General features: G+C 43.4%; 1 protein-coding gene across 2 annotated transcripts in view; it reads left to right on the top strand.

Annotated features, from left to right (window-relative positions):
* The first annotated feature begins 285 nt into the window (after positions 1–285).
* IGF2R (insulin like growth factor 2 receptor) overlaps positions 286–17,617 on the top strand; it is a 55,825-nt gene continuing 38,493 nt past the window's right edge. The window contains exons 1-6 of one of the 2 annotated variants that reach the window (XM_041423643.1): positions 286–442; positions 8,102–8,235; positions 13,582–13,706; positions 15,317–15,415; positions 15,825–15,954; positions 16,980–17,100. In XM_041423643.1, coding sequence (XP_041279577.1) covers positions 339–442; positions 8,102–8,235; positions 13,582–13,706; positions 15,317–15,415; positions 15,825–15,954; positions 16,980–17,100 — 713 coding nt within the window. In that variant the 5' untranslated portion in view covers positions 286–338. Of the gene's footprint in view, positions 443–524; positions 945–8,101; positions 8,236–13,581; positions 13,707–15,316; positions 15,416–15,824; positions 15,955–16,979; positions 17,101–17,617 lie in introns of those variants that run through there. The other variant, XM_041423644.1, reaches the window with a different exon arrangement.

The following is a 17,617-nucleotide window of genomic DNA, read 5'->3' as shown; positions in this document are numbered from 1 at the left end:
AGCTCCCTCAGCCCGTCCTTGTTAACACTTGCTCCGCTCCCTTAATCTCTGTTGCCCTCCGCAGGACACGCTCCGGGACACTCCAGCCCAGGGGCAGTGCGCCCCACAGGGCGAGCCCCCGCGCACCTCAGCGGGCCGGAGAGCAGCCCCGGGGACAGAGGTGCCGGTGTCCGGGTGTCGCGGTGTCCCGGTGTCGCCGCACGGGCCGGTGGGAACGCGGCGCGCACCACGTGAGAGCCGTGCCCGCACATGGCGGCGCTCACGTGACCGGAGCGGGGGCGCGCGGCGGTCACATGACGCGCCGGCGGCCCGCCTGACGTCCCGGGGCAGCCCGGCCCATGGCGCTCATGGCTGCGCTGCTGCTCGGCGCCCTCCTGGCGCTGCTCCCGCCCGCCGGGGCGGCCGCCGCCGCGCTCCCCGACCCCTACCAGGACCTGTGCAGGTGGGCGGCCGCTGGGGCGCGATGGGGCGGGTGCAGATAGGGCTGTACCGGGGGGTGCGGGAAGAGGGGGGGCGTATCTTGGTGCCCGTGCCGCTCCTGCCCTCCGCGGGAGCGCAGCACCGGGACTCGGCAGCGCGGGCACGGGCCCCGGGCTATTGCGGCCCCTGGGCTATTGGTCGCCCGTCCCGGGAAGGGTCAGGCCGGGGAGCTTCGGGGGAAGCGGCGGCCGTGTCCCCGGGCGTGAGGCCGAGGCTGGTCCGTGGCGAAGGCGCAGCAGGGCTGGGGGCCTGAGGGGCCGCTGCCCCGCGGGACCTCTCTGCATGGATCTCCGCGGCGCACACAGGAAATCTGCGGGGGAGAGGACGAGTAGACTTGCGCTGTGCAAAGCGCCTGTTGTTGGTGTAGTCTGAAAACCACGAAGTGTTGTTGGTTTGGAAGGGATGTCACTTGAGAGTTGGCTTTTTGATAAGGATATCACCATGTGCCACTCGCTTACTTACAGGTGGGTTGAGAAAGTTTTGGGAAACTTAGCACGTGGAGATGTCACCTTTATTCATGTCTTGACATTTTTCTGCTCTAGCCGTGAATTTAATATGGCACATATGTGTTGCCAGTCTTAATTTCTTAATTATTCGGCCAGAATATGCAGGGTACATACAAGAACCTATTTCACTCAGTGTCACTGCAAAGGCACCAGTGTAGCAGGGTGAATGTAGCATTAAGGGCAGAGGTTGGATCGCTGGAGGGAATGGGCTCTCCACCTGGCAGAATCAGGGATATGATATTCCTAAATGATGAAAAAAAGGGGGAAAAAAGTGGGTTGGTTTTCAAGAATAACCCATAAGGGTGGCAGATTGGTTTTGTCAGATGACCAACCTAATTGCAGAATTGAGACACTATTGTGTAGCTTTTGGAGGGAATTTACTACTTTGATGAGTGATTTTTGTTGGTGGTGGTTTTTTTTGTTCGTTTAGTTTTTTTGGTTTGTTTTTCCTTTTCTTCTTGGCTTTGTTGTGTGTCTGTGACTAGAGGAATATTTGAGAGTGCTGTGGAGAGACATGCAGTCTCATTTTGGATGCAAATTACTTCAGCTGGTTTCATTTTGTTACTGGCAAGTGGAAATAATTTGCACGCAGATAGCACAATCAGCAGGGTTTCCTTTTAAGATGGACTGCTTTAAAAGCATGTATTTGCTGTTGTGCCATGGTGGGGAAAAAACTGCTTTGAAGAACTTATGTCCAGTAATGCATAATGGGTAAAAAAAAAAAAAAAAGAACTTGAGCTCTGATAGGTGGGAAGTCCTCATGAAGCTCAGTGGGGAGGTTTCTTCTTGGGTACAGTTGCCAGAAAACTACACCAGGTGAGGAATGATGCAGGCAATGCAAACACACTACTGGTGGATTTCTCAGCCAAAAGCTGCAGTGTTGGTATGCAGGACAAGGCCCTGACCAACCTATTTTTGTACTGGCTTAAAACAAGGTTTTTATTTGTTTTACAGTTGTCAAGAAAACAGTGTCCTGGATTTTTGTGTAATAGGGCTGGTGAAACTGCAGCAGCTGTTGCATGTGGTGTGTGAGTGTCAGAAGGTGGGCTAAGAAGGAAATTGCTGGGGCTTAGGAGAGGCACTGGCTGTCCTTTAAGTAAGAGTAGGAAAGCTGTTTGGCAGGCAGGAGGAAAGGTGTCAAAACTGTTTTGCGCAAGAACTGCGGCATGAGGCTACTTAAACTGGAATTGGAGGTTTTTGTTGTTTGTTTTGTGTAGCCTTACTGCTGCTCTGCTTGGATGGTCTCAGGAAAGAAGAAAAGCTTTCATTCTCTGAAACTTTGTCTAATGGCATGGCTTCAGTCACTGATTTTGTTATGCTTTCTCCTTTGTTCTTGTGTGCTCCGGCAGCTGACTGTGGCTGTCATGTGACTTGCAGTTGGAATTCTTTTTTTATCCTCTGTGTAGAGGTTTCTCCAGGATTGCTGCAGTATGAGTACCTGGGAAAGAGTGAAAGAGTGTACAGGGAACTGGTTGGATATAGGAAGTTACTGGCCAGCCCGGTCTCTCCCAGATTTTCTTCTTTCCCTTATATCTTTCATGTTATGATGCAGGAAAAATTCTGGAGTCAGAATTAATTTTGTGACATGTTATTTAAGTCCATCTACTTCAAAAGAAATCGTGACAATTTGGGTTCACCTTCTACGTAACACTACAAAAGTTGCTGTGTAATTTTCCTTTCTTTCTTAAAAAAATGCAGAATGTGATGGTCGAACAGCAAATACAAGCTGCCTCCTCTGTGGGCTGTTTTGCCTGAGGATCTATCCTGGATGAGAGGTCATTTAATGACTGATGATGTTTTTGTCCCCTTGCAAGGATGGGAGCTAGTGCATAACTTCAGTGATTTTTTGACTTGTGGATGTCAGGGAATCTCAAACTGCTGTACAACACAGGATTGCTATTACACAGACTCCAAATTTTGGGGTTGTAAGTCAATTCTATTTTATGTTAAATGCATAGTTTTAACACAATTCCTACAGCTGACTGTACCTGCGCTTCTGCTCATTCAAAACTGTCTTTTCAGCCTTTGTTGTGAAACCACAACTGTGCTCATCTGTGCTGTTTGAAACCCCAAGCTTGGCCTTGGTGAAGAAGCACATGCTGAGTACAGAGGTGACCTTTGGGTGCACTCATTCAGCTCTATTAAGTGCTTTGACATATTTAAGTGGGAGATGTCATAAATAAAGTATTACTGGATTTATATACCAACGTGAATGGTTGTGTCACATGCCTGGGAAGCTGCCATTGTAGTGTCTGAATGTGATTTCTCAGCACATGAGCCACCTCCTGTAGCTTTTGCATGCTTAAACTTCAGGTTACCACCCCTTTTCTTAAGCATTCTCTGAAATGGTGTAGGAGATGTAGTTTAGAGTGCAGCATGAAAGACCAAGTGTCTTCTGGATGCAAAAAGCAGAAGATCTTGTAGTGTAGCTGTGAGGCTGTCATGCATGATGCACACGCAAGAAAACTTGCCTGAAGATACACAGTGTGCGTGGTAGCTGGAAAAGGGGACGGGTGATCTAGAGCAGAATTATGCATGGGTAGGGATGCATTAAAAAGCTCTTGAGGCACAGTGGTGGCTGTACTTTGTGCTGTTCAAGCTCTCATTTTCTGTAAGGAGAGCTTGCATTGACAGAGATTTCTTTACTGTACACGTTCGTGTGAAAAGGGTGGTCACATCTAATAGTGATTTCTGTGGCAGGTGAGCTGCAAGCTTCAAATTTACAGTGGCCATCTGTAAATGGCAATTGTTCCCGATCTTGTCTGCCCGAGATTGTGCTGGTTGAAACTGCTGGTAAAGAGCTTTGGATACTCGTTTAATCTCTGCAGTGTTCTAATAGCTGAGAAGCATCTGGGCACAAAACCGTGTGGCTGCATAATCACATGTGGATGTGCTTTCCAGCTCTGTGGTCGTAGGTTGCCTTGTCTCTCTGCCAGGTCGTCTGTGTAACACCCCCTCAGCAAAATGAGCTATTTCAGTGCATTCCCCTGAGAGGAAACACATGATTCTTTGCGACTGTGCTTTACAGCCGTTTGGAGCAGGGTGCACTGTTCTTCCCAGCAGTCATCCCTTGGGTAACAGTCTGAGAGCCAAAAAGCTTGAACTATTGTTGGAGATTGGTGGCAGTAGTATCTCTGGTGCTCTGCTGATTTGAAGTGGTTCCCTAGCACTCAGGCCTCAAAGTGGCTCAGGTGTTGGGATGCACTTGCTGTGACAGGAGTTAGCCTTTTGCACCTTGCTTGACTTCCGTACCTCAGCTGCTCATCACGAAGTAAACTGGACTTGCTTTTCCCTTTCTCATGTGATTTTTTTTCATATTGCTTCTTTGATTTGTTAAAAAAAGCAGAGCTCTCATTTGATGTTGCAGCTTGCTTGAAAAGTAGATTAATTTTCTTTTTCATGTGATTGCTTCAGTGTCTCAAGAACAATGCTAGGTAGCTGAAAAGGCTGACCTGCAGGCAGGGTTATACCCAATAACTCTTTTGGACCTTGCTTGCACAACTGCTTTTGACAGTGGTCTGAGCTGGCCCTGCCTCCTCCTGTGCTTCCTGGTGTTGGTGTATGGCCAGAAACCACCGTGAGCCAGACGGGGAACTGGCCAGGCTCAGTCCCCCTCCACACACATGCACATGCACCTGTTGTTTTTGCTGAGTTAAATTTGAGAGAGGACAGGCCCTGAGCCCAGCTTGTGTCAGGTGCTCGGGCCAGCAAAGCTGGCAGGAGACAGGAGAGCCTGCCCTGGGGGCATTGATGTGGGTGGTGTATGTTTCATCCCTTAATTGTGGGATAGTTCGCAGTTGGGTTTATCAGAAAACAAGCATTGTGGTTTCAGCAAAAATAACTGTTTGGCACTTTTATTCAGGGCAGACAGCATGTTTGAGCCCTGACCTTGAATTGCTCCAGAAATGGCTGTTTGAATGGTTTAATCTGCAAGGTAGCATCTCTACTGAGCCCCCTGGATCAGAGGATGCATCACACCCCACCCCACGATGGTGGCTGTTGCTTTTTAAAGGTGCTGGTATAACAGCTCCCTAAACTAGCTCAACTGCATTGAAGCAGGATAGCTTAAGCCCTTCAAAGAAGATAACTTCGTCTGGCCCTGGCAGAGGTGATTACATCAGGCATCACCACTGGTTGAGGCGAGTGCTGAGCAGGCTGGAGGAAGCCAGTTCATGTGACTCACATGGTCATGATGGGCAATGTGGTTGCCAACAGGTTGTTTCCATTATGGATTGCAGTACAGAGGTCAGCTTGTATCTTACTGGAAAGTAGAGCATATGCAACTTGAAACTATTCCCAGGTACTGATTTTAATGCCTGGAGTCTTGTGTGCGAAATAATTCCTGCTTTTACTGTGAAAGTACTTTGCATCTCTCTGAGAACAGCTGCTTAGGCTACATCTGGGCTGCTGTTACTCACAATGAATAAATCCCACCTTGCTCCTCCCACACATTAGAAAAAATAGAAGTCTCTGTAACATCCATGAAAGTAATACTACTCTGATTTTCACTTCAATGCGCCCCTGAAGTTGTGGTTTGGAACATGATTGAACATTAGATTTCATATTTCTTTGGTGCAGACTTGTTTTGAAGGATTCCTCAACCTTCCCTGTCCAGGGGCCTGTTACAGGGCAGAGGGAAGGTCTGGCTTCAGTGGCTGCTTTGCTTCTGTTCTGTAAGCTGCACATCTTGTTTCTGTTTTGCTTCTGGCCTGTGGGTGAACTGACTTGAAGATGCTGATTTCCTCTATTTCATAACATTGAACTGGAAAACCAAAACCTTAATCTCAGAGTGGTAATTCTGTTGTGTGAAGGACTTAAATTCTTGTTCCATTCACAAATAGATTTTAGCTTGCAAGGTCTCTATAAAAACCCACAACACACTGAACAACACCCCAGTTTGATCAAAAACATTGTGCCTTAGTATTATATATTAACTTTTTGTCATCTTCCAAAACCAGTTAAAAAAAAAAAAAAAGACTACTGGAGCTCTTCAGAAATTTTCAGTTCTCAATTTGAGAAATGCTAACTTTCTGGAGCTTCATTGTGAAGAAATTTGGTTTGGATTGAAATGCATTTTCTCCTGGATGTAAAACCAGCTTTGGTTTTAATCTCTTGCTGTTTTCAGAGCTCTTGAAGATAGTCAAGTTTTTCTAACTTCTTTTTTTGTGTGTGTGTTGAGAAGCTTTATTCCATTGCTGAACTTTGGTTATTCTCTACCATAGCTAAATTCTCATCATCCTCCTGCATTGATATTGCCTTTATCCACTTCAGAAATGCAATAGACTAGCTGAGAGAACTAATCAATGATTGTAAAAGGTCAGGTCTGCCAGCTTATGAGGAAAGAATAATGGCAAGTATTTGTCCAGGATTGAGACACAGTCCTTGAATGCATACTTTTATTGATGCTTTGGGTATGACTCAATACCTGGCAAGTTATTTTTGACCCTGGTATTAGGCTATAAATATAATGTCATGCTAATATATATTATATATGCTCAAATATAATATTATGCTAATGTATAAAGACTTGATTTGTTTTCTCGGTTCACAGAGAACACTCTCGTATTTGTCCCTAACTTGTTCCAGCCATCAGCAGTCTGAATTGAACATGGCTGCTGTAGTACAGGGAATCCAATAGCCCTGTAGTTAGTAATTAAAATGGAAAAGTATGTGATATCTTACTGCTGGCTCTTTGATTAGATATGGGATGCACTGGGTTTGAAAGGAATTCTCAGAGGATTTAAAATAAAGTAGCTGAACTGTTGTTGCCCCTTTCTCATCCAAGGACTGGAGTTCAGAGCTGAACAGGAATGGTGTCTCCTCCTGGGGGGATCTGGAGTATGATAATGCTGAGTGGTGCAAGACATATGACCAGAGATTAAGGCAAGCAAACCTGATGGGTGAAGCTTCTTATTAACTGAGATTTGTACATTAAGACAAATGCTTCTGTGGGTGAGATAGGTGCACTAAATTTTGTGTGAGTTTTAAATAACAGGAACGCCTAATACGTCACTGTGCTGTCCTCAGTTTTCTGATGTGTTGGTGAGTGTGTATTAATCCTACTGAAGTTTCCACTTGGAATAGAAAGGCAGCTGGGGGATCTGTTATGTTGCAAAAATCAAGTGTCCAGAAGATGCAGGCTGCTGCCAGTGCCAGAAGAGGGATAGCTGAGCCAAGGTGACAGCAAACATTTATTGAGTTGTGCTTTTTTAACAGAGCTTGGCCAGAGCACCCTGATAGTAAGCCAGGCTGTCTAAAGAGCTCCTGGCTCTAGACTAGATGACCTGAGCCTGCCTCAAGACTGAGCAGTGCTGTGTCATGCAACTGGCCACATTTCACTGCAGTCATACTGCCTGCTGTGAGGGGAGGGAATCCTTGCTCTGCCTCTGAACTGTGCTGCATTTGATTTTTTTTCTACTGTTACTCAGATTTATTCTTGGTTATATTTAACCTGAGCTTCATGTTCCTTTTCCAGTTTTTAGACAGCTGGCTTTCTGATAGGCCTGTAGCTAGGTAGTGTGATCTTTCACTGAGTGTCTTGAGGATAGCTCTGCTTGGTTTCCAGCTTTTGATGTATATGTAATTCCTAAAGGTGCAGCTGGGCCCTAATAAGCACTGTTAGCATCTTTTGGTCTGAGTACTGTAAGACTCTCAACCTTAATTTTGACCCTGAAGCTGGGGGACTCTGCTGCTCTATTCCACTTAGATTTTGCACTTCTTCCACTGTTGTTGGGCAGAACACTAAGGTGCAGTAGTGTCCGGCCTGCCAAAGTCATCTGAGAAATTTATCGGGCTGTCAAGGATAACATCTCACAGGTGATCATCCTTAGTCAGGGTGGCCTTCATAGAGATTTGGTGGGGAACAATGGATAATTGGGTGTTCAAGACAAGGAAAAATGGACTCGCTGTTACATTCCACAAGTGGTTAAATCTCTTCTGCTCTTAGTCCCAACAAAATAGCATTTATTTCTGGCATTTACAAATACAGAAAATGAATAGAAATTTAAGTTAGTGGTGCTCTTACCTTTAACTTGGTTATTTCAGGGACTGCTATCTAGATGGGATGCAATTCAGACAATTTGAATACCAACTCATAGGCATTTTTGTCTTTTCAGTTACACTTGGGAAGCAATTGATGCAGACAAAAAGGTGCTTTATAAAATAAATTTCTGTTCTGGTGTTGAAGAGTGTGGAACGGCAAGTGCAGTCTGTGCGTATGACATCAAGACGAATACCCATCTGTCTGTAGGTAAGTGTGTAAGTGTCTTGTAGGGAGTTCAGAACCGTGTTAATGGATGGTCTTATAACTGTTGCAAAGTTTGATGTGTTAGCAAAGATTTCCCTCCACTCCCCCTGGCCCCCTCTTGGAACTGTGTAAAACTTTGGTTTTTTGCAGATTTACTAGGGAGATTTGGTAAAACATGATCTTATTGTAGATAATGACTTTACGGGACAGTGAAATGGATTTTATGCTCTAGTTAAGTGTAATTTAGTGTGTAAGTATGCAAGGCTACCTCCAGGACAATAAGCGCATCTACCTCTGTCAGGGTATGGACTGTGCACAACTTTGTAAATACTGAACACAGAATAGAGGTTGAGTTACAGCTCTAAAGTATATTCAGCCTAGCCTGATGTAATGTCAGATATTTGTTCAGAGGCAGGTTGCTCATTGTAGTGCAGTCTTGGGAGTATTGCTAGGTGTCTGGGGTGTCATCTTCAAGTTGTTCCACACAGAAAGGAAGCTAATTACATGCAGTTCTCTGGTTGTGGTTACACTTGTGAAAGCTGGTGTCAGCTTCAGTAGTTCACAGATGTCCTTGGTATTCTGAGGAGAGGCAGACTCGTGCATGCTGATCTAAATATGAAACTGACGTATTCCTATACATGTACACGTGATTTCATCAGTCAGAAGCACCTTGTGGTCTGAACAGTATTTTTTTTTATGAGTTAATGTGATTTATTTTCATGGATGTTTGTCACTTTCAAGGTTGCTTTTGCATTTTGGCTAATGAGACAATAATATATGAGTATTATTCAAGAGGCTTTCTCATAGTTGACTGTAACTTCTAAAAGAATAAAATAATAGCGTTCTGAAGAGCAATATCTCTTCAGACTTCTTCATAGTATCTGGAGATCTGAAATCTGATTTAACGTGCTTGCCAATCTTGCCAGACAGCTCTTAAAAGAAGCTATGATTCTTCATTGAATTGCCTGAGCTTGAACTGCCAGAATGTGGTGAGGAGGAAAGTGTTTCTCATCTGTTATGCCAATGCACAGCAGCTAGTCAGCTTTCATTCTCCCCACACCTCTCTATCTCAAAGCAGAGATGCTTTGGTTTCAGTCAATGCTCCATGAGTCCTTTTCAAACAAGCTGGTAATGTTGGGACCCAGGCTTACAGAATCACCGAGTGCATGAATAAAGATATATTCAGGCTCCAGAGTTCTCTGGGATGACTGGTTAGATTGCATTTGTATTCAAACTGCAACTGCATGTAGTGTAGCGTCTTCTCTCTTGAGGAGTATGGCATATTAGAGCACTTGATGCTGTTATTCTTGTTGTACATTTTAGGAATGAAACACATTTTTGTTTCCTGCTGATGGGGGTCTCAGCTCATATGCTGTTGAGGCTTCAGTTGCCTGTGGATTAGAAAAGAAAGCAGCATCTGAGTGTCTGTTTTAACTTGCTGCTTTGGGTGAGACTGGAATGTGGCAGGTGGAGTGAGATTGAGGAAGTCTGTTCTCCACAGGGAAGTGTGAGAACTAGAGGCTTGTGTAGGTTTTGTTCCACACTTTTTGTGGAGAGAGGAAGGGCAAACAGAACTGGGTGGTGACTGAGCAGTATCAAATATTCCTCTGTGTGGAAACCTTGAGTTCCTAGGTGCCTCTGTGCTTCTGAGTGGAAGAGGATTTAGCAACAGATATACTGTGGTCTTGCCAGGGCAGTTGGAAATGACTTTCAAAGGTTAAGCCATGAATCTTGTTCAAGTGAGATATTTTTAACTACCCTGCGATAAAGTGCGAAAACAAGGTGAACAGTTAACGTTGTCATTGAATTTTGGTTTTTTCTATTGGTCAAATTGTCCAAGTTTTGTTCTTGCTCATGCCTCTAAATGCCTTGAAGCTTCATCACCATCGCACTGAGTTTAGATCATGCTAATAGGTGATCAAACCTGTTTGTTAAAAAGTTTAAAAAAATAAATCACTCCTAGTGAGAAAAGAGGAATCTCTCTGATCCAGGTCTAGGGAGGTGTAGACTCCTGGCTACTTAAACCAGCTAAACCACATACTTGTTTTCAAGCAGTCCAGATGGCATGAGGTAACCTGTATGCCAAAGCTGTGGGCCGATGAAGGACATTTATTTGGGGGAAGAAGGGCAGTTTGTCGACGGATAAATTTTGTTAAGTAGTAAGCTTTCTTCAAATATGGGTTTAATCAGTTCTCTTCTTCATTCTTTCAGAAAAAACAATGCAGTGCAAGCAGTTCTTTTGTTTTTTAGATATCATCTGTGCAAGGGATGACAGCTGTAGGACTGTTGCTCCCAGCTTTGAGGGGTGTTTAGGCCATATGCTCTGTGGCAGTAATCAGCCTGTATCCCAGACAAGCCTTGTGGCTAACCTTAACTGTGTGTCAGATGTACCAGGGTTTGCATGGATACCCCAAAGGCCTCTCCTCTGTACTTTTATTGATTAATCCTAGAAGTTTTCAAGGATAGGCAGATGTTTAGTTCATGAACATCAGTGACGATGGAAATAACATGGTAGTTATTTAACTTTCAGCTTGCCATGATACCTAGTGACTCATGTGCCATGTACTTGGACTGCTTCTAGAAAATGGAGATATTACTTTAAGTGTCTGTTAATCTGATCGTGGAATGTGCACTTTGTCCAGCTGCTGTAGGATGAGTGGACATGAAATGATAGCTGCCTCTTAAAAGCCACTTTATTCTGGACAATTTCTTAGATATCTTCCATGAGTGCCTTTTTCCTGCTAGGTAGCTAAACAGATGGAGTCAATGAACAGAAAATGTTGGGAACAGTGCCTTTGGTACTGATTTAGCACAACTGTGTAATATGAAGTATTTGGTGCTAATTTTTGTGAACAGTACTAGCTGATTTGCAGTGTGTTGCTTTGTGGAAACAACATGTCTCTGAAGGCATGAAGAAACATGGGTGATGATTGTAGAGGGAGTTTGATGCTACAGTAAAAGTGGTTGCAGCTGTGGGAAGGAAGCTGATCATGTGAGGGGCTGATATTCCTTGCGCTGTGAGCAAGGGTGTGACGAGGCATGTGCCTCTGAAGAGGCTTACTAAAACTTTTAGCAAGTTCCCAGACTAATTGTAAGCATGTTCAGGGGAAGAGAGCATATGTGTTGGCCTGTAGTAAACAAGATTTACTGGCTGAACTTGTTTTTTCTTGAATATTACTTTAACTGAGAAAATTGGAATGAGCTCAGAAGTGCCTTTAACACAATGCACTGTTTTTAGCACAGAGAGAAGCTGGTGCTTACAGAGCACAAAGTCCTCAGATGGTGCAGCCATAAGTTCCCTGCTAAATAGGAGCTTATAGCTGTGTGCATTTATAACTGGAGAGGTTTTAAGTCATGTGCATATTGTTACTGTATACATCTCTTGCCTAGAAAGTTGTGTTGGCTTCCTTCTGCTAATCTGAGGAAGAAAAGAGGACACCTTGACAGTATCTTCTAAACAATCATGTGATAAGTAACACTCGTGCTCTCAAAGCAGAATGTGGCTCTTAGGTTTAAGACAGCTGCATGGCACTTGGGCTAGCATCAGTGCTGGAAGCTGTAGAACATGAAGATGGCCTTTTGATAATACAGGAAATAAAAAAAGGCACAAACCACATGTATGATCTTTCTGCACAGTTTTTTGACTTCTGCTCCCCTTCTGTTCTCTAGGCTGTATTATGTGGGTACAGTGTAGTTTTTCTTGCCTTAAGTGAGGAGGTAACAGGCTTGGCAAAGTTCCTACAAGTGTATTTTTAAAAATGAAACAACATTTGGCCTAGGTACAAAGCTGCTATCTGCAATGATTACAGATCTGACTTGCTTTCTCCCTAGTGTAGACATAAACTGAAATGGAAAGGGGGAAACTTATCCATGCTCACACTTTATAGCATTTTCTGTAGTTCAAACCAAACTCATGGCAGACTTAAAATCTACTTCTTTAAAAAACAAGACAAAAAAACCCCAACAAAGCAAAAAAACCCCCAAAAAACCAACAAAAAACCCCCAGGCTGGAATTAGCGTGTAAGGTCTAAAAGCGGTTGGTGTTTAATATTAACCAAAATGGGCTTGAGCAGGAACATTTCAGTGGCCTGAGCTGGTGCTCAGCATGGCTTGAAATGTGCTCCACCTTTCCCCTTCTTGTCAAGTGCTGGGGAGGAGAGCAGTGTGCAGTGACAAAGCACTGCCCCTACTCGTCGTGCAGCATGTGAGCTGTGCTAAAGGGGATGGGGGATGTGGAGAATTAGCATTGAGGCAGTGGATCTGTGCTGGTTTGTCTGCAGAGAGTGCCAGTGCATGGGCACCAGTGTGTTCTTCATTAAGTAGATTAACTATTAATGGAGCCAGCAATGTGCAGCCCAGAAAGCCAGCTGTATCAAAAGCAATGTGGCCAGCAGGTCGAGGGAGTTGATTCTGCCCCTCCTTTCCCTCTCGTGAGACCACACCTGGGCTAATGCTTCCAGTTTTGGGGTCCTCAGCACTGTAAGGACATGCACCTGTTGGAGCAGGTCCAGAGGAGGGTCACAAAAATGCTCACAGGACTGGAGCACCTCTCCTATGAAGACAGAGTGAGAGAGTTGAGGTTGGTTAGCTTGGTGAAGAGAAGACTCCAGGGAGACCTTATTCAGCATCCTGGTGCTTATGGGAGGCTTATAAGAAAAAATGAGGACTTAGCAGGGCCTGTTACAGGACAAAAGGTAATAATTTTAAACCAAAGGAGGGTAGATTCAGACTAGATATAAGGAATAAATTTCTTTGTGATGATGGTGGTGAGGCAGTGGAACAAGTTGTCCAGAGAGGTTGCAGATGCCCCATGCTGAAAATGTTCAAGGTCCAGCTGAACAGGGCTCTGAGCAACTGATAGAGTTGGAGATGTCCCTGCTTATTGCAGAGGGGTCCCTTCTAAGCAAAAACCTTTCTATGATAGACTCTCTCTCATCTTGTGCTGATGCTATTGCTATAAATGGTATAAAGGCTGAGAAACTGATAAATAGAAACTCGTAGGAGGAAGAAGTGAATTGTGATTGAACATAGTTGGTAACAGCTTCCCTTGTTTCTAAGGAGGTGACTGGATTGTAGTAGCACCTGCTGTTGTACTTTCATTTTAAAAAGTGTTTGCTAAAAACCTTTAAGAAAGTACAAGTGTGGTTAGAGAGTCAAATACTATCTTAACTTGGATCTGATCTTTCAGATCAGAAAATCCACAAAGATCTTTAGTTGTACTGTCTTCAAGTGGACTTGTATGTCTTGTGCTGCTCGGTGGTTGAAACTAGACCCTGTCTGTTGAGATTCTATGAAGGTGTTGCATTATAACACCCTTTTTCCCCCCACCTTCTCATTTTTAAACCCTAGGTGACTTAGCCTTGCAAAAAGTTTCTGAAAGTCTTCTGGAGTTCAACACTACACGTAACTGCTTGCAGCAAGGCAGTGAACACCAAATTCAAAGCAATATTAACTTCCTGTGTGGGAAAACACTGGTAAGTCTAAATAATGTGCTGTTATCTTCAATGGAAATGACAAGTAGTTCTGACTTGCTTTGTAAAGAGACTTGCTGTACTTTTGGGTGTACTGATTACTGAGCTTCACAGCTTAAAGAAGAGCCAGTTACATTTTACTGTTAAGTTAAAGGTAATTATTTATTGTGGCTTTCAAAATTCAGTCCTGGTAAAAAATTGTTGCTGGTCTGCAGCTCTAGCTCTGGTTATGGGCTCTTGTTTGTCTTTAATGTTTCTACATGGTTGGCACTGTAGTATTTTATTAGCTTAATATGGAGGAATGAGTCTACAGTATGCAGGGTACCAAACAGTGTGAGCTGTTGTTTAATTGTTGGCTGCGGATATGGCAGGGCTGTTTAATAGAACAGTATTGAAGAAAATGACTGACCTCTTGTTGTGGGGCAGCATAGTTGACAGCAATAAGCCTTGGGCTTGGTCTGCACATTGTTGAGCTAACTGTGCTTATACAGCCAGCTGGGCTTCTGAGGAAATAGTTGTTTGTGAGAATGTGATTGGAGATCCCCAGAAAGTTTCTAGGGGCCTGTGTGCATGCAGTTCACTTCAAAGTGCTTTTGGAGTTACACCCTCCAGACACTTAACAGGTAGGAGAGCTTGCTACAGACTGTGATCAGTTCACGTATTTGTGTATTCAGGAGAAGTATTTATTGGTGCTGCTCTTGGCACTGACAATGCTACTGCACACCCCCTCTTGGAAATCCAGCCAATTCAAACAAAGTGCCAGTGCAGCAGAGACTTAAATCCTTCTTGTTCTGTTTCAGCAGATGACTCTTTAAACTAAATTAAAAATTATTGCTCAATTTCAACTGTAACACCAGATCATACTGATCTTCAGACTTCTTCTGGTTAGCTCAGTTCATCTCGTGACCTAGTAAAAGGATTTTGTAATAGTGTCTGGAACAACTTGTTTCGTCCCCTTTTATGGCAGAGTTAAATGAGAGAGGTAATCAGTTTGTGTGCTAAACTGCTTCTAGCTGAGGTGATGGAGGGCCAAGTGAAAAATGGTTGTCTTTTCACTGGGAGGCATTCAGTTGAACATCCAGTCCTGAACCATCTTGAATTATATACTAAGGTGTATAACATGAGCCTATAAAAATGGGTCAGGTCAGGGATATTCTTTCTGTGTAGCAGAGACTGCTAATCAGTTGTTTCTGTAGGATAAAAGGGAGCTGATAAACCATGCATTGCCTCACTGTGTTAACCTATTTACTATATGGATTTCTCTTGGTGTCTTCCTTTCTAGTAAGCAGATATGACTGGTGCTTCTGTCATTATCAGTTGGCATAGTGAACACTTCTAAAAGATGGAATACAGTCACTGCATATTGGGACTGGATATGTTGAGTATTGCTGCAGACTACAGATTTGGCATCTTGCATCTTCTTGAGTGGCCTAACAAAGCTGTTATATAACAATCTTGCTGTTAACGAGTGCCATTAAGAAATTGTATGTCCTTGTTCTTTGATGTGCTGTATTCTGTTTTTCTTGATCTCTTGAATAAACTTCATGATGTCTACAGATGTAAAATAAACCCAGTGTGTTTTTCAAAGCATTATTTTTTCTTACTTAAAATAGGGTACCCCTGAATTTGTAACAGCAACAGAGTGTGTGCACTATTTTGAATGGAGGACCTTTGTGGCTTGCAAGAAAGACTTGTTTAAACCTGTGAAAGAGGTAATCTATGTACTATCCACGCAGAAGTTACTCTTCACATATGTGACAGTTGTACTCTAATTACCTGCCCCCACCCCAAATTAATCTGAACAACCTCCATAAACTTATGTTTTTCACAGGCATGTAAAGCATAAATGTTGGAAGTTGGTGGAGCTGAGAATTTTAAATAACTCTTGAACTTTTTCTGTCCATTGGGTGGTTGTTTATAGTAAAACTCTTTTAAAAGCTGGAGCAAATGAGTCTAGCTTTGGATGCCTCATTTTAATCAGGCTAAATTTAATGTCTATCTTTGAGCTTCCAGAAGTAAAAAAACTTTACCACACACTAACAGGGCTTCATATATGCCTGTTCATTACTTCCCTCTACTAGTGTAGTGTGGTTTGCATGTAATTTTTTGTTGTTGTTCTAGGTCCCTTGCTATGCGTTTGATGAAGATCTCAAGAAACATGACTTGAATCCTCTCATCCAAGTTTCAGGACACTACTTGGTGGATGATTCTGATGATGATTCCTTGTTCATAAATGTCTGCAGGGATATAGGTTTGAGTGGTTTTTTGTGTCACCTGTCAGTGTGTAAATTTCTTCTAATGTGGTTCTTCTTTATTGTCTCCATTAAAGCTGTCCTATGTCCAAAGTTCAGTATTTCAAGATTTAGATAATTATTTTGCACTCCCTATTCTCCAAGTATTGAGGTGTTCGGAGATCTGCCCCTTCTGGATGTGCAAGTACTGTTGGCACAGTTTTAAGTGCCTTTTTCTGAGTGGGAGAGGGCAGCTTGTCTTGTGTCTGTGTTTTGTTTGCTGCCAGATAGGACCAATATTTTTCACAGGGCTTCATATGCTCCAAGTTTATTCGTTTGGACTCCAGGTTGTTGCCCAGTTCCAGATGAATATCCTGAGGTACATCTAAAAGCATCGAAGTGCATCTAAGCACTGTTTAGGTGCTTGCCTAAGTACTGGTGCATAGCTAGCACTTCACTCTCAATTGAAAGCTATACGTATAAGGAATTAAACCAGCAAAAACACATATTTGAAACTTGCTGAAAAGGTTAGTTTAGCTGTATACTCCCACTGCATTTTTTATGTAGCAGTTAAATATGTTTTGTGCCCCTGTTAAGGGTTTAATGCTTCTAGTTTTAGTGAGAGGTCTAGTCTTTTAAACATCTCACTAGTATGGAACTTTTTGCTGACAGCTTTGAATTAGATGATTAATAAGAAACAAAGGAGGGGAGGAGTAAGGAGGAGTTAGCCCTGACTTGGTTGTGGGGAAAAAAAGAAATACTTGGCACACTTTTGGAAGTTTTCAAAGCCCTGTGTATCCAGCAGCTGTAGTAGCAATTAGCTGCAGCTGTTTTGTCAGGAAGGATGAAGTTGCTGTCACCAACCAGGGCAGCATGAATTACCACAAGCACTGCAGGTTTTGTCTTGTCAGTTTTACATTCTAATGTAGCCTGTTTTTTTAGAACTATTTTCAGAAGAACCCACAGATGAAATGGCAAGATACTTTAGGTACAGCAGGGCTTAGAAACTGACTTCTATAACTTCTTTTCTATGTGCTATAACCAGGAAGTTCAAGTGGAGAGACCAGAAAGTGCCCTGCTGGCAGTGCTGCTTGCTTGTTACGTGATGGTCTGGCATATGATGTTGGCCGTCCAAAGGAGCAGCTGAAGCTTCAAGACAAAGACAGGTATGCAATTTCTGTGGTAATACTTCTGTGGGCACTTCAGTCATCTGTCTTGGAAACAGTGCTCTTGGTAACAAATGAGTCTCCTAAAACATAACATTAATACCTCTTCAGTGTTGAAGCATTAGCAGAAAACTATTAAAAATACTGTCAGAGCAGTCTATACTGTGGTACTGCCATGACAGATCAAATTTTCTCCTTTGTTGTGAGAGACTCCATTTTACAGAGTTGCAGAACTCTTAGTGGCAAGGGGTGATTAGTGCTCTTGGCCCACAGAGGGAGTAAGATTTGGTACTGTCTGAGGGCCCACAGGCTAAATGCATTTGGCTCTTTGGCATTCTACTCCCCAGGAGTACTTCAAAAATTGGGAATAGGACCAGATGTTGCCTTTCTGTGGTTTGGCTAATCTGAAGCCAGAATGTCACTGCTCTAGGAGATGTTGTCTTCTGCCTGTTAAACTGCATAGGATAATAATGCATAGCTGGGAAGTTGTGGTGATCGTCCTGTTCTCTCATCTAAG

Source organism: Onychostruthus taczanowskii, unplaced genomic scaffold (genome assembly GCF_017590055.1).
Source record: "Onychostruthus taczanowskii isolate IOZ18803 unplaced genomic scaffold, ASM1759005v1 scaffold8, whole genome shotgun sequence".
Lineage (NCBI taxonomy): Eukaryota > Metazoa > Chordata > Aves > Passeriformes > Passeridae > Onychostruthus > Onychostruthus taczanowskii.
This window is presented reverse-complemented; position numbering and strand designations above follow the sequence as displayed.